This window comes from Rhinopithecus roxellana, chromosome 4 (assembly GCF_007565055.1).
Source record: "Rhinopithecus roxellana isolate Shanxi Qingling chromosome 4, ASM756505v1, whole genome shotgun sequence".
In the NCBI taxonomy this organism is placed as follows: domain Eukaryota; kingdom Metazoa; phylum Chordata; class Mammalia; order Primates; family Cercopithecidae; genus Rhinopithecus; species Rhinopithecus roxellana.
Window position 1 is genome coordinate 116,399,660 of NC_044552.1, and position 16,422 is coordinate 116,416,081.

The following is a 16,422-nucleotide window of genomic DNA, read 5'->3' on the forward strand; positions in this document are numbered from 1 at the left end:
TAAATCAAAGGACTCATACCCATTCCCACCACCAAAAAAAAAAAAAAATTTGGTAAAGAGATGGGAAAATGGGACTTTGGTGCATTGTCAAAAGAAGGTGCCCCTGAATTAAGAATCTTTTAAGCTAGTCCTAATCTACAAAATGAACAGAATGAAACTAGACCCTTATAAACTTACTAGAAAAAAACAGATTTGATGTACTTTACTTGATGGCACCCTTTCCCCCAGAAACAACTGTATAAAACAAGAAAATGACAGCATTGTAGATTGAATTAGTTTGTCTGTTCAGACTACATCTGGGGGTATAGAAAAACACCTTGAATAAGATACTCAAGTGTTAAAAAAAAATGGACAGAAAACGGGTTGGATGGAAAGAATACATTGAATGTAGGAAAGAAATAGGAAGAGGAAAATTGTATCAGAATTGACTAAATTACAAGATGACTAAGGGAGATTAGACTTAAATGAAAATTCAATAAGGGACATAGAAGAAAGGTTGAAAAACAACTAAGGGAATAAAAATGAGATAAATATGAAGAGAGTGAGAAAATGGTTGAGGTGGAAGATAGGCAAAGATGAAATAACTGTACATATAAATGCAATCCCTAGAAAACAATGTGATATAGCTATTATTAAAAACTATAATCAAAGGAAACTTCCCAGAAATAAAAGATCTAAATCTACATATTGAAAAGGCCTACTGGATAATTCGAAAGATTAACCCCAAGCAATCCACCCAAAGACAGGTCTTACTAAAACTGTTTCACTGTAAACATAAAGAAAAAAATCTCCAAGTTCTCTAGGCATAAAGACCAAACAACTTATAAGAGCAAAATAATTTTATTGACACTAGACTTGCAAAGTCAACTTAAAGCAAGGTCTGAATGCAGCATTTAAAATGACTCAATGGACAAGTGTGCACCAAGGATTTTGTAACTTTGACCCTAGCAATCCCACTTCCAGGCATTTACTCTAAATGTATACCCTCCAAAATTAAAATGCATATGCATACGTTTATTTATTGCAGTATTGTTTTCATAGTAGTATAGTAGAAACTATCTAAATTCTCATGTATAAAAGACTGGTTGAGCAAACCATGGTCTATCTGTACTCTGAAGTATTATTCTGTATTAGTGTGTGTTCTCCAGAGAAACAGAGCCAATAGGATATATAGATTTTTGGATTTATTATAATGAATTGGCTCACAGAGTTATGGAGGCTAAGAAGTCCCGAATCTGAGGTTGGCAAGCTGAAGACCCAGAGGAGCTGATGGTATAGTTTCCAGTCTCAGTCCAAAGGTCTGCAAATCAGGAAGGCCAATGGTGTAATTTCCAGTCTTGAGTCCAAGTCTGAAGGCAGGAAAAGAACAGTGTTTCAGTATGAAGAACAGGGAGTCTTCTCCACCCTCAGTATGACTTTTTGTTGTATTCAGGCCACTAATAGATAGGATGGCACCCACCCATATTAGAGAGAGGGCAATCTCTTTACTCAGTATACCAATTAAAATTTAACTCTCAACCAGAAAACCTTTATAGTCACATCCAGAATAATATTTAACCAAATATCTTGGCATCCTATGGCCTGCTCAAATTGACACATAAAATTAATGATTCTATTTATAGTTATGCAATAGAATGAGGAAGATACCTGAACTGATATGGAGTGAGTTGCATAATGTATTGTTAAGTGATACAAAGTTCAAAACAATATTTAGAGGACGATGTTACCTTTTGTATAAGAAATTAGGAAAAAGGAAATGTGTGTGTGTATATATATTCAATTGTGCACAAATAAATACTGGAAAGACAAACTTGAGATTGGTGGGTAAAAATGAAGATGGATGGGTGAAAATGGAGTGGAAGGGTTTGATGTAATTATTTGGGTAGTTCTGACTTTAGAATCATGTTAATGTTTCACATGCCCCCAAATTAAATCAATCTGTATGAAAGGTGCACTCAATGGAATATAACAGAAACAACTGAACTTAAATGTATTTTAAATGAATAACACTCTTTGTGGGGATTGGCAGTACTAACCCAGGTAACTTTAGAACATACTATTTTGACACTATACTATAAGGCTAAAGACAAAAGAATCATAAAGAACTATAAATATTTCACTTAGGAGATTTGTTTTTTACATTGTTATGTGAAGATTAGCAATTTAAAATCTATTATACTTGTATTCTTAGACTGGACAAATTAATAAATACATTGTGTGTAATTGGAGTCAGGTTCGTCTGTGTTGGGAAATTGAATTATACATATGGAAAGAAGGAAAGCCAGCATGAACCACAATATGTTGGATTAGAATTTGATGTAGTATGAAATACTTCTTTTTAATATATAGGACCATGTATAAATGTATATGTGTGTGTGCATGCATCCATTTCCTACCTTTTTCACTGGCTGGGCTTACAAGCAATGATACTGAGTAACAGTATACACATTGCAGCTATATCTTAGTTTCAAAATAACTATTCTGTAGTGAAAGGAAACAAGAGTCTGACCAAAGGGCTGATTACAGGATGAAGCATGGGAAGTAAACATGAGCCTGAAACATCTTGTACCAGAAACTAAGGAAGTGCTCAAAAAATGATGAGTACATGTCAGAAGGACACTAGAGTCAGCATTAAGGTCTATAGACTAAAATAGCCTTATTTTTCCTCACTTTTTAAAGATATTAATAGGTAAAGAATTTTAGGTTGACAGATATTGTTTTGATACAGTAAGGATATCATTCCCACTGGTCTCCATTACTGTTGAGCTACAAAATAGTAAGGGATTGTAATCTGTTTAGTAGGAATATGTGAGTCCCTACCGATATAAATAAATTGGGAAAAGGGAAACTCTTCCTAATAGATGTAGAGTCATGGAATTGGAAAATCACCATTTGACAAGCTCCATGGTAATTGTTTCAGGCAAGAATCCTCAATAGATGCTTAAAGTAGTGGACAAAACTGATTAAAAACGGCACATTTACATAGTTTCCTAAGATCTTTACATAATACTTATCAATTATAAAAGGGAAAATAATAACTTTATAGTACAGAAAATGTGGCAGGTACTACCTTAATCAAGTAATCAAAGTTAACTATTAATAGGACCGATTGATATGTGCCACCAGTATGATGCCTTGAAAGTACAAAAATAGGCCAGGTATGGTGGCTCACGCCTGTAACCCCCGCACTTTGGGAGTCCTAGGTGGGAGGATTGCTTGAACGCAGGAGTTCAAGACTGGGCAACGTAGAGACCTCGTCTTTACAAAAAATAAACAAGATTACTTATGTGTGGTGGTGGCCTGCCTGTGGTCCCAGCTACTTGGGAGGCTGAGGTGGGATGATCACTTGAGCCCAGAGTTTTGCACCACTGCCCTGCAGCCTGGGCAGCAGAGTGAGACCCTCTCCCCCCACAAAAAAAAGAATAAAATGCGTAATATCAGACAAACCTAAATATCTGATATACTCTTTAAAAATATCAAGCTTATGAATGGTATAATCTGAAGAACTCTTACAGATTAAAGGAAGCTGAAGAAACTAACAGATTAAATGATGTGATAGCTAAATGTATCTTACGATTCCTGCATAATGGTGTAGTAGACTAATTTTGAATAAGATCTGTTATGCACAATATAACAAAAGATGGAAAACATGAAAGAGTGGTTAAGAGACATTAAGAATAGAGAGGATGTCTGATATACTTCTAACTATATAGTTAAAAAGGAAGTGGAACAACAAAAATATTTGAAGAAAAAAATGACTTGAAAGTTTTCAAATGTTAATGAAAGCTAGTCAGATAAATTCAAGGAACGCACATAGGGTAAATAAAAAGAAAAAACATACCCAGATGCATCACAGTGGAATTACAGAAGACCAAAGAGAAGAAATTTAAAGCATCAGACAGAAAAATGTGTTACTTTATTTTATTTTAAGAGAGAAGGTCTCACTCTGTCACCCAGTCTGGAGTGCAGTGGTGTGGTCACAACTCACTGCAGCCTCAAGCTGTTGAACTCAAGTGATCCTCCTGTCTCAGACTCCTTAGTAGCTGGGAGTACAAGCGCATGCCACCACGCCCAGCTAATTTATTTTTCTGTGGAGATAGGGTCTCTCGGGGCTGCCCAGGGTGGTCTCAAAGCAATCCTTCTGCCTTGCCCTCCCAAAGTGCTATGATTACAGATGTGAGCTGCCACAGCTGGCCAATATAACACCATTAAAAGAGTGACAATCAAATGGACAGCTGACTTTTCAACAACAATGGAGGCCAGTGGGAATGATATCCTTATTGTATCAAAATAATATTTATCAACCTAAAATTCTTTACCTATCAATATCTTTAAAAAGTGAGATAAAATAAAGCTATTTTCATTGAAGCAAAATCGAAGGGCATCCTTAGGCAGAAAAATGCTGATGCCAAAATGGGAGTTCTGACACATAGAAGGAATAAAGAGCAAAGAAAGTGGTACATGTTTTGTATAAATCAGTAATATAATTTATTGGAATTTAAAAATAGAGCTAAAGCATATAGTAATAGTAGCATCTGAAGTGAGTAGGGCATAAATGAGCTAGAGTCTTTTAAGGTTCTTGTTTGTTCTAAGAGAAAGGTCTATATTAACTTACTAAGACATTTGGATATATGCTGTTTATTTCTTAGATCATCACTAAAAGAAGAAAATTGGACTTTTTAACTTCCAAGCAGGTAGATGGGGAAAAAATAAATATTCAACCCTAGAGAAGGAGGTGTTGGTGGATACAGTAGGTATACAAATAGAAATATGCAATAAGATTGTAGATTTAAAACTAAATGTATTAGTCATTATATTACCTGCAATGGTACTACTAAAAGCTCCATCTAAAAGACATATTGTCAGGATAGATTGTAAGCTGGTTTACAAGAGGCATATCTAAAACAGAATATATCAAAGTTCAAAATGGATAGAAAAGATACAAGAAAGTGACGTATTAAATGTTGGAAAAATTTTGACTTTAAAACAAAAAAGCATTAAGTTACTTTATAGTGATGAAAGGTTTACTTTATCAGGAATATAAATTTAAATTTGTAGTGGCTAATAACATGGTGTTAACCGTAGCAATTTAAAATGGACAGATTTTCAAGGAGAAATACACATGCATAGAAACAATGAAATATATTTCTAAATAACTCAGGTTAAAGAAGAGATGATGGAAATTATAAAATATTCTGAAGTAAATAACATTCTGTAGACTTAGTTTTGGAACTACAGCTAAAGTTATAATTAGAGGGAAATTTGTAACTTTATATGCAAATACAGGAGAAAAAGATTGAAAATTAATGAACTAAGAATTTATCTCAAGATATTAGCAATAAGCCCTTCATAGTAAATCCAAAGAAAGTAAAGGAATGCAATTAAAAAATTAACAAAAAATTATGAAATGAAAACAATGAAAAGATAAAATGAGCCAAAAGTTGGGTCCTCAAATTGATACCTAAAATTGGCCAATTTTATTTACAATTACAAAAATACTCAATACTAGAAATATAAAAAGAAACATGACTTCAGTTTCTGTATACATTAGAAAGGTAAGAGATACTGTCGACAACTTTATGTCTAATAACCTGAACATTTACATGAAATACCTAGAAAAACCTAAAACTCACTAAATGTTCTGCAATAGTAGATTGAATAAATTTTTATCATATAGTCGTATACTGGAATATTGCAATGAGCTATGGCTGTTTTCATTAATATAGATGAGTTCAGAAACGTAGCGTTGACGAAAAGAAGCAAGTTACAAAAGAATTAGAAATAAGCCGCTTGAGAATACAGACATGCATTTAAAAAAAACAAAATACAGATGAAGCCACACAATATGTAATATAGGCTGGTATACCTGTGTGGCAAAACAAAAAAGCAAGGAAATGATTTATCATGAAAGTCAGCAAAATTGTTACCAGGAAGAAGATGTGGTGACATGTAAGGTACTTCTAAAGTACTATTTATATTCTGATTCTTAACCTGGGTATTTTTATTATTTAAGTTTCGTATATGTATTTTGTCTTTTGTATGTATGATTCATTGTAAAAACGGAGAAAAACCACTAAATCAAAGGTTATTGAAACTGTCTTAATTTAATGGAATCAAATTACCTCTGTTTCTATAGTCATTTTGGAACTGGTTGAATAAACTACTTAAAACACTGCTTGAAAAATCAAGTGACCAAAGAAGACCCTCTGTGCCTGTAATCCAGTCCAGGGATCCATTAGGTTTTAGTTGGTGGATTATTACTCATGTAGCATCATTTTACCAGTTTGATCGCCATGGAGTACCAGATGAAGTGGTAAGACTTCATTTTTTAAAAAACTTTCTTATATTGTGAATTAATACGTAATTATTTGGACAAATTAGAAGATAAGTGAGCAGGAACAAGAAAAGTCAGACTACAATCACAGAGATAAATTATTTATATCCATGTATAATGTTTCTGTAAACATCTTGAAAAATTATAAAGTTCATGATTTAATTGTTTAATTAAAAAAAATAACTTGTAGAAGATTTGGTATGTAGTCCTGGCCCTGCTACTGAACAGTTGTGTGACCCTGAGCAAATTACTTAAACCTTTCCGGTCTTGTTTCCCCTTAACAAAAAATCATGAGATTAGATTGTCACAAAGGTTCTTTGTAGTTTTAAAATCTGTTATGATTGGCAAATAAATTTCTCGAGGAATGAATTACTTATTTTTATGAATAATTTAGTTAAAGTACTTCATAATAGCACTTCTTTAGTGAAGCTTTTTGCTAAGATAATTTATTAAACAACCATGAAGTTTGCTTCAAATAGGAAGAGATTTTAACCAATATATTAATTTCTCATTGGAAATATTTTTTACAGTGTTACTTTAAAACCCCATGAATAAAGTCAGCTAACAGATGTATACTTTGAAGACCTATTTTTATACAATTTCTACCATATTCAGAAATTAATAGTATTATATTATTATATCAGCCTATCAGCTCCATAAAATAAACATCTAGAATCATGAAGCCAGTTTGTCTATATTTTCAAAATTGGTCTTTTTTATGGCAGTGGTTACCAAACCTGGCTGATCATTAGACTTACTTGTGAGTTTTAAAAAATCCAGGTGTCTAGTCCAGCTGCAGTTAAAAGGAATGCAATTAAAAAATTAACAAAAAATTATGAAATGAAAACAATGAAAAAGATAAAATGAGCCAAAAGTTGGGTCCTCAAATTGATACCTAAAATTGGCCAATTTTATTTACAATTACAAAAATACTCAATACTAGAAATATAAAAAGAAACATGACTTCAGTTTCTGTATACATTAGAAAGGTAAGAGATACTGTCGACAACTTTATGTCTAATAACCTGAACATTTACATGAAATACCTAGAAAAACAAACCTAAAAAACCTAAAACATGCCTATAATCCCAGAACTTTGGAAGGCCAAGGCGGGTGGATCACTTGAAATCAGGAGTTTGACATCAGCCTGGCCAACGTGGTGAAACCTTGTCTCTACTAAAAATACAAAAATTAGCAGGGCATGGTGACACACACCTGTAGTCCCAGGTATTTGGGAGACGGAGGCAGGAGAATTGTTTGAACCCGGGAGACGGAGGTTGCAGTGAGCTGAGATCACCACTGCACTCCAGCCTGGGCAACAGGGTGAGACACCATCCAAAAAAAAACAAAAAAAAAAATCCAGATATCTAGATCTTACCTGTGGAAATCCTGATTTTTAAAAAGTTCCTTGGTTCTCATCCTCTATGAGGTTTGGGAACCATTGCTTTATGAAACATATTCTTTGATAGGCTTGATAGATTTTCCTCTTTGGAATGTTGGATAGACCCAGCTTTGAGAAGTCATTCATGGAATCTGAGGGTTAGTTAGTATTAATATAACATCATAGAAATGGAAAGGGTCTCAAAAAGTCCTCTAAATAATTCCCCTAATAATAAAAGGTCCTATAGGAGATCCCAGAATACAGTGAAATAGTCAGAAATTGCTCTGAGGAGTTCACACACAGCCCAATATCAGTGTATTTGAGTATTCTACCAATTTATTGAGAAAAGCCAATGAACTTCTCACAGAAAAGAATTGTGTGTTTTTTGTTTGTATCCATGATTATGTACCATGCTAATACAGAGCAAATAATAAATTTTAGCAATTGCCACTATTGCTATAGTAGTGCTTTTATTAAGCATTTTTGTGGAGTTAATGTGATTTCACTTTTTAAAATTATTAGAATATTAGAACAATATTAAAGGAACTAAGAAAATTTACCTGTAATTCTAAGGTCATAATATAAGCATTTGCATTTCTCTTCCTTTCCAACTTTAGTTCCTCCAAGTATATATTTCTCATTTTAATCAATGTAAGTAAATATGGCAATTAGTTAAGTGTTTCTGAGTTTCTGTTATGTATTAGCATAATATTAGGTGCCTATTAGAGGATACACATGAAATAGATTGTACCACTTTTTTTTTTTTTTTTTTTTTTTTTTTTTTTTTTTTTGAGACGGAGTCTCACTCTGTCGCCCAGGCTGGAGTGTAGTGGTGTGATCTCGGCTTACTGCAACCTCTGCCTCACGGGTTCAAGCGATTCTCCTGTCTCAGCCTCCCGAGTAGCTGGGATTACAGGCACACACCACCACGCCCAGCTAATTTTTGTATTTTTAGTAGAGATGGGGTTTCACCATGTTGGCCAGGCTGGTTTCAAACTCCTGACCTCAGGTGATCTGCCTGCCTTGGCCTCTGAAAAGTGCTGGGATTACAGGTGTGAGCCACCACACCCTGCCAGATTGTACTACTTCTTGCTTCAAGGAATATGCTTTTAGGTTATTAATACTTGTTGGAACTGTATAAACAGTTAATTTGAGTGCATAGTATATTTCAATATTAGTTGATATTGACCCCCCAGATATTCTCAGTGTGGTAGACAATCTAGTCACATTAATATATATCATTGCTATTGCTATTGTAATACTGAATTGCACTGATGTAACCACCCATGGTTGCAATGCTGAAATCACTCTTCTATTTCTTTTTTCTTTTTTTTTTTTTGAGATGGAGTCTCGCTCTGTCTCCCAGGCTGGAGTGCAGTGGCACAGTCTCGGCTCACTGCAAGCTTTGCCTCCCAGGTTCACGCCATTCTCCTGCCTCAGCCTCCCGAGTGGCTGGGACTACAGGCGCCCGCCACCACGCCCGGATAATTTTTTATATTTTTAGTAGAAACGGGGTTTCACTGTGTTAGCCAGGATGGTCTTGATCTTCTGACCTCGTGATCTGCCCACCTTGGCCTCTCAAAGTGCTGGGATTACAGGCGTGAGCCACCGTGCCCAGCCCTACTCTTCTATTTCATAGAGAACTCCAGAAGAGATTGTTGCTTTTATTAGCTCTGAATCAAGATAGTAAATGAATTGTCGGTGTTTCAAATAGCTTAACTCATGTCTTTTATATTTGTCATCAGTTCCTGTGTGATTTTCTTTTGCCAAGATTTTTAAAAATCACGTATTTTATGTAGAAGATTTTAAAAACAAAGGCCCTGGTAATTATTATAAAAAGGATATGATAAAAATGATGAGGATGTGAAATATGTATGTGTATGCACATGTAAAATAAACTTTGCCTTTATATATGAGCCCTCAAAGAGTTTTAAATATTTCTGGATTTCTTAAAGGCTTTTAAAGAAAAACAAGCTCTCTAGTTAATAATAGTTTTCATTTGGGGTAAAATATATGCTGCATTTGCAAAGTATTTAATATTTCACAGTGACTATGTATTATCTCAGTGAAATATTCCAAAGTAGGTGAGAGGATAATATATTCATTTTACAGGTCAAGAAATTGAGATACACGGTGGTTAAATATCACCCCTATTTTATCTCTTAGATAAACTTGATATTAGAGTTCTCCTAAGGATTGCCTCTTACGAATAGGTCTTTGATAGGGTAACCATGTGTTCCATTTTGCCAGGTACAGATAGTCCTACTTTATACCTTATTGTCTATTTATCCTAACTGGTTAATTTTTCCTTTTATCCTCAAAGTGTTTCAGTTTAATTGACAAATCAGACAGTAATTCTAATCTATGAACATAAAGGCATATTGATGTATTGTTTCTGAGAGATTATATAAGATGTTAATTTGGGTCTGGGATCTATTTAGAATTTTGAAAATTTTTTTTCTCCTTATGATATATTAATATAACCAACTACAATAGAGAAAATGGCTGTGCAGTAAGCATGCTTTATTCTAATAAGTAATCTGGAGTGAGAGATGATATCAAGTAATAATGGCTAGTCATGCGTTCTTCACCAGAGAAATATCTATAATTTTGTGGCAGTGTGGCGATGTTTGTTTTTAAAAGTGAACTGCTTTGCCCTGAAGGTTAATGTGAAATCTTTACATTTTAAATAGGTTTAAAATGTAAACCTATAGTGGATTTAAATCACAAAGCTATAATGGATTTAACTCACAAAGCTAGCCCATTTCTTAGTGTTGGCGTATAAGAAAAATTTGGGATCTCACTTTTTATATTAGAGTCATTAAATTTTCATACATTTCTGTTTAATGCTTTTCTCTCAGCCAAGATGAGAGTGGGTTACTCTCTCACAATTCTAGTCATCTATTTTAAAACCAAATACAGTTTAAAGAGGAAAATTACTTCTGGGCATTGCAGGGGGTCAGTTTTAACAGTGTTTTCTGTACCCAGAACATAATGCAATTAGGCTAGCTGATGCTTGTCTTTGAAACATCTTAAATAGTAACCAGATAAAAGTGTGAAATGTAACCTTAAAATGAGAGTTGTACCAGACTACCTAGTCTGCTGGAAGTGGAGGGTGGAGGATCTGTTTTACATGTCTGGTAGAGATCCTACCTATAGTAAAGCTTAAATGGGTATCTTAGTTTTAATGGTGAGATAAGGAATATAAAATGTAGCCTCAAATTGATGACATTCTACCTCCTTTCTGTCAGCAGATTTAACTTGGTATGTAGAAAAGAAAAAATGTTGTAGCTTCCCAAAGTGAAATTTTATTGTGCAAGAAAAATCTGTATCTCTTTGATACATATTCTCTTACATTTGATTTGGGCATGATGTAGTTGCCATTCTTTTATTTGAATTGCAGTTTATTTTTGTTTTAGATTATAGCCACATAACTGATTTATATAGTTGAAATTCCTTGGGTGAGAATTATACTGTTTTTCTGTAATTCTTTGATTCAAATGCTTTGATAACACTGAATGATTGAAATATACTCAACACTATCCAGTTACAAAGCTAAAACTTAAATTACATCAACCCTGTCATGGCCCTTCTCACTTGGCACTGGAGGTGACATTTTCTTAATAAAGAATGATACAAAAATGAATTGCTGAAATCTGAGGGAAGACATGCTAAGGAAAAAAAAATGGTTACTGGTACATGTTATAATAGAAGAAATACAGGCTTTGGTGCCAGATAACCTTGGATTTGAATTCATTTTTTGACTTGTACATGCATGACCTTTCTGAGACTTAATTATGTTTTCTGTGAAATGGGGAAAGTTTTTTGAGGAAGTAATATGTCAAGAACCTGACACAGTGGACATACAGTATTCATAGAAGAAAATGATCTTTTTTTGAGAGAGACTTTCAGTGCCAACTACCAAGTTTCAGGGGACAATCCCTAAGACTGTCTTTACTTCTGACACCAGTTGCAAGCTCGGGGTTCCCAAAACTACCTTAGTTTGATAATTTGTTAGGACTCACAGAACTCACTGAAAGCTATTATTTTGTTTTCTTAAAGGGGAAGGATATAAATTAACATCAGCCAAGGGAGGAAGGGCATAGGCCAGAGTCCAAAAGTACCAAATGTGGGCCTTCTATTGTTTTCTTTTCATGGAGTCAGGCCACATTCATCTCCTAGCATCAGTGCGTGACAGTATGCAGGGAGTGTTGCAAAACGGGGGTACTCACTCAAGCCTCAGTGTTCATAGTTTTTATGAGAGTTCCATTATGTAGGCATGGACTACTGAATTGCTCACATGGCTGATTTCAGTTTCCAAGTCAACTGACTCAAAGCCCCCAGCCTGAGTCACATTGTTGGTTTTTTGGGCATGACCAAACCCTAAGCTAAGACTATGTGGGTGTGTCCAACCTTCACTCTCTATCACATTGTCAGGTTATCCAGTATGACCATAGGACCCTAGTCAAACAAAGATGCTACGATCAGGCATAACATTCCCAGGACCCAGAGATGACCTCCAGGAAGCTAGGGTCAAAGGCCAGATCTTTTTTTTTTTTTTTTTGAGACGAAGTCTCCCTCTGTCGCCCAGACTGGAGTGTAATGGCGTGATCTCGGCTTACTGCAACCTCAGCCTCCCGGGTTCAAGCAATTCTCCTGCCTCAACCTCCTGAGTAGCTGGGATTACAGGCACACACCACCACACCCTGCTAATTTTTGTATTTTAATAGAGACGGGGTTTCACCATGTTGGCTGGGCTGGTCTCAAACTTCCGACCTCAAGTGATCCGCCTGCTTCGGCCTCCCAAAGTGCTGGGATTACAGGAGTGAGCCACTGCGCCCAGCAGGCCAGGTCTTTTCTTTGGGCAAGGCCAAATTCTTTACTCCACATTTTCTCCCAATAAATGTTTTCTTGCATTCACTTTATTTTTGTATGTCAAAAAGTCATTAATTTTGCTAAAAATAAATCATTGTATTAGTAATCTATTGCTCTGTCACAAAAGTATCAGCTTAAAACAAAAATTTATTATCTCACACTCTCAATTTCTGAGTCAGGCATTCAGGAAAAGCTTAGCAAGGGTGGTTCTAGCTCAGGGTCTCTCATGAGGTTGCAGTGAAGCTATCAGCCAAGGGCTTCAGTATCTGAAGATTTAACTGGAACTGTAGAATTTGCTTTCAGCTTTTTTTTTTTTGTTGGCAGAATGCTTCAGTTTCTCATCATATGTGCTGTTCACAACATAGCTGTTTCCAGATTAAGTTAACAGGTCAGAGTATCATGAAGATGGAAGCTTCAGTGTCTTGTAACCTATTCTTGGAGGTGACATACTATCACTCATATTGGTATTGGTAGTCTGTTAGTGACCAACCCTAGTACAGTGTGAGAGGGGATTGTAGAAAGTATAAATTCCAGGAGACAAGGATTATTGGGGGACATCTTAGAGGCTGACTACCATACTCAGTATGCTCTTTATTAAGAAAATATTTATTTAGTGATTTACTATAGTTAGCATTTTATATGAATATCGTCTAGCCATTTAAAATCATGAGTATTCACTATGATTTAACATTTTATTGATCATTTGAGTTCATGCCTGTGAACATCATATTCTTTATAACAGGGATAAGAAGGGTATGATGAAGGTCTTCTACTTTTTAAGGCCTCAGGTTTTTCTTTTTGAGGTCTTAGGATTACTTTCTTTTTTTTTCTGAGATGAAGCCTTGCTCTGTCACCCAGGCTACAGCGCAGTGGCATGATCTTGGCTCACTGCAACCCCCACCTCCTGGGTTCAAGCAATTCTCCTGCCTCAGCCTCCCGAGTAGCTGGGATTACAGGCGCCCGCCACCACACCTGGCTAATTGTTGTATTTTTAGTAGAGACATGGTTTCACCATGTTGACCAGGCTGCTTTCCAACTCATGATCCACCCGCCTCGGCCTCCCAAAGTGCTGGGATTATAGGTGTGAGCCACTGCTCCCGGCCATGATTACTTTTTATACCTTTGTTCCCCCTCCACATTAGAAACTGGTTATTACTTGCTTATTCTTTAAAATGCTTTCTTTGCTTTTGGTTTTGTCCAGTATCCACATATCCAGAACTTTAAGAACTGAATATTAAGTGAACTGAGTATCCTCTGAGAATGTCATCCAGGCTTTCCTTTTGGAAATGTGGGATTGTTTTAAGTTCCTACCTAGCCTTTGTGAAAGTCCTCTTTAGCTTTCTTCCTTATCATGGAGATCATTCTAGATAGTCGAGGTTGTCAAATAGGTGGCCGTTAGCTAAATGAGGTAGGACCGTGTAAAGCTTTCTTTATTTTCTGTATAAAATTTTTAGTTACTTTGTTTACTAAAGTAGATGGTCTCAGGTTTATTGTTCACAAAATGAAGGAAAAAGCTCTAGTGATTAAAGTGGAAAACAGGGATGATTACTCAGCATAAAAAAAAATACCTGTAGATATATAATTTTTTTTTTTTTTTTTCTGTTGGATTTTGTATCTGAAAGCAGAAATGACATATTTGGTAGAATATTTATAATCTTACTAAAGCACCACTGTTACAACTCCTGATATGATTTGTACTGGATTGGAATAGTTGTACATTTTTTTCTGCCAAGTTCGTTAACTCTTTACCAAAACAATATTAGAAATTCAAGAAATTACATTGATGCTGAATGATAGAGGAAAATGTACTGCACACTTAATTTGCTATATTCTAATTTTAAATATGGGCATAATCAAAAGCAATAATTTTGATACATTACTGTTTACTTCCTTTCTAGAGAAAAGTAGAATCAAATTGGAACTTTGTAGAAGAACTGCTGAAAAAGTCCATCAGTGTTCAGGTATGCAATTAAAGTAAGACAGTTTGTGGACTTTGCTTAATTTTTATGCCATATATTTTATTTTTAAAACCAAGCAAGCTGTTAAAATGATTCAGATAACAAATAACTTTCATGCTTTGAAGGGTCAACTCACAGTAGTTTCTTTTAGTGATTATTCTTTAAAGATTTTTAACACTAAGTTGTCAGTTAAAGGACAAAGATAATATCCTAGTTGGTGACTTTGACAAAATATATTCAAAATAAGTGGTAGATGCTTCAGAAGTGTATGCCATTCCTTGACTGTATGATATCAAACTAGGTGACACAATGAGGGAGATAGTCATTGGCATTGAAAATTCAACTATATCCTCATCACAGCAGGAAGGTGACTTGCCTTGCTGAGCAATTTGTCTTACAGGCTTGAATCATATTCTAACTGATAAGGTCCTAGTTTCTGAGCATTCATTTCATACCTTATCATTTTCCTTTCTGCAGAGCTGTTAATGTAGTGCTTCATGGCCTAGAGGTCAGACTTGACCTCCTTTTAAAATAGTTTTAAACATGCTGTTCATCACATTTTTAAACATATTGTATAGAAGCCCTGTAAAGTTTTGTAATATATTATCATTTTTGTAAGAGTTTATGAAAAATTATAATAAAGAATGTTTTGGAATTTGGGAAATATTTTTCATTTAAGAAATAGAGATTATTTAAAACTTGAAGAGGAATAAAAGAAATATAGTATAATATTGCTTTATACGTGTGTGTGTGTGTGTGTGTGTGTGTATGTGTGTGTGTAGTAGCTATGTCTTTGGAAAACATTTTAATTGCTTGAAATTTTCTTTTACCCATTATCTGCATTAACTCTTACTTTTTTAGGAAACATAAAAACATTTAGTTATAATATGAATCATCTAATTATGAACTAAAAATTCTAGCTTAGAATGCCAAAGAATTCTGCATACATAAATTAGATCAAAAACAAAAGATCTATTATCTTTTTATAATCTTTACCACTATCCCTGGAAAAGTTTTTATTATATTTTGTCCTGTATCACATCCATTGGTCTTCCTCATTTTTTTTTTTGAGAACGTATTGATTTAGTAACTTAAAAAGTTTTTTATGTATATTTTTTATTTCGGAATGAAGGGAATTACTAAAAAGTGGTTGTAAAATAAGATGCATATTACAGTGGTCATTGTCATTTGTATCAGTTATTAAGTCAGTCTTACTACTTTAACATAGCATACTTAAAACCAAATCCAAAGAATTTCAGCAAAGTCTGGATAACATTATTCTGTTGGGAGTTACTGAATCTGAGTCAGTAACTAGGGGCTTTAATTTCCAATTAAGTTGTAACTGCTTGTGTCCTTTAAATTTACTTCTACTTGACCCATGTTTCTGTTGTATTTAACAATTTTTAAACTCCCTTTCAACTCTAACAGTGTATGAATTTATGGTTTTGTACTCAGCTGGTTTTAAGTTACAGAATATTTCTTAGGAAGCTTTAAAGGTTTATATGGATAAATATATATATATATAATATGTATTTACATAGATCTCAGCCCTGCACACCAGAGGTCTGGATATAAATTCAGCTTTGTTGGCTGTTGGGGGAGCATAGCAGGAGTGAGACTGACCTTGCTGGCTGCATGGGAGCTGAGTGAGGCCTGCCACTGCCAGCTTTCCCCCACTTTTCTGGAGACCTGTATGAAGCAGCAGAGGCAGCCATAATTCCCCTTCAAACATAATTTCGTGGCCCTGAGAACTGCCCCCACCCATATCCACTCCACAGTGTTTTCATCACGCCCTGCCCAAGGAGAGTCTGAGCTCAGACATGCCTAACCATTCCTCCACCTTATGGTTTGTGTTAGGGTTCTCTAGAGGGACA

General features: G+C 34.9%; 1 protein-coding gene across 2 annotated transcripts in view; it reads left to right on the plus strand.

Moving 5' to 3' along the window:
• MMS22L (MMS22 like, DNA repair protein) overlaps nucleotides 1-16,422 on the plus strand; it is a 145,854-nt gene that overhangs the window by 21,676 nt on the left and 107,756 nt on the right. For both annotated transcript variants that reach the window (XM_030929377.1, XM_030929378.1), the window contains 2 exons: nucleotides 6,137-6,313; nucleotides 14,489-14,551. In XM_030929377.1, coding sequence (XP_030785237.1) covers nucleotides 6,137-6,313; nucleotides 14,489-14,551 — 240 coding nt within the window. The remainder of the gene's footprint in view (nucleotides 1-6,136; nucleotides 6,314-14,488; nucleotides 14,552-16,422) is intronic.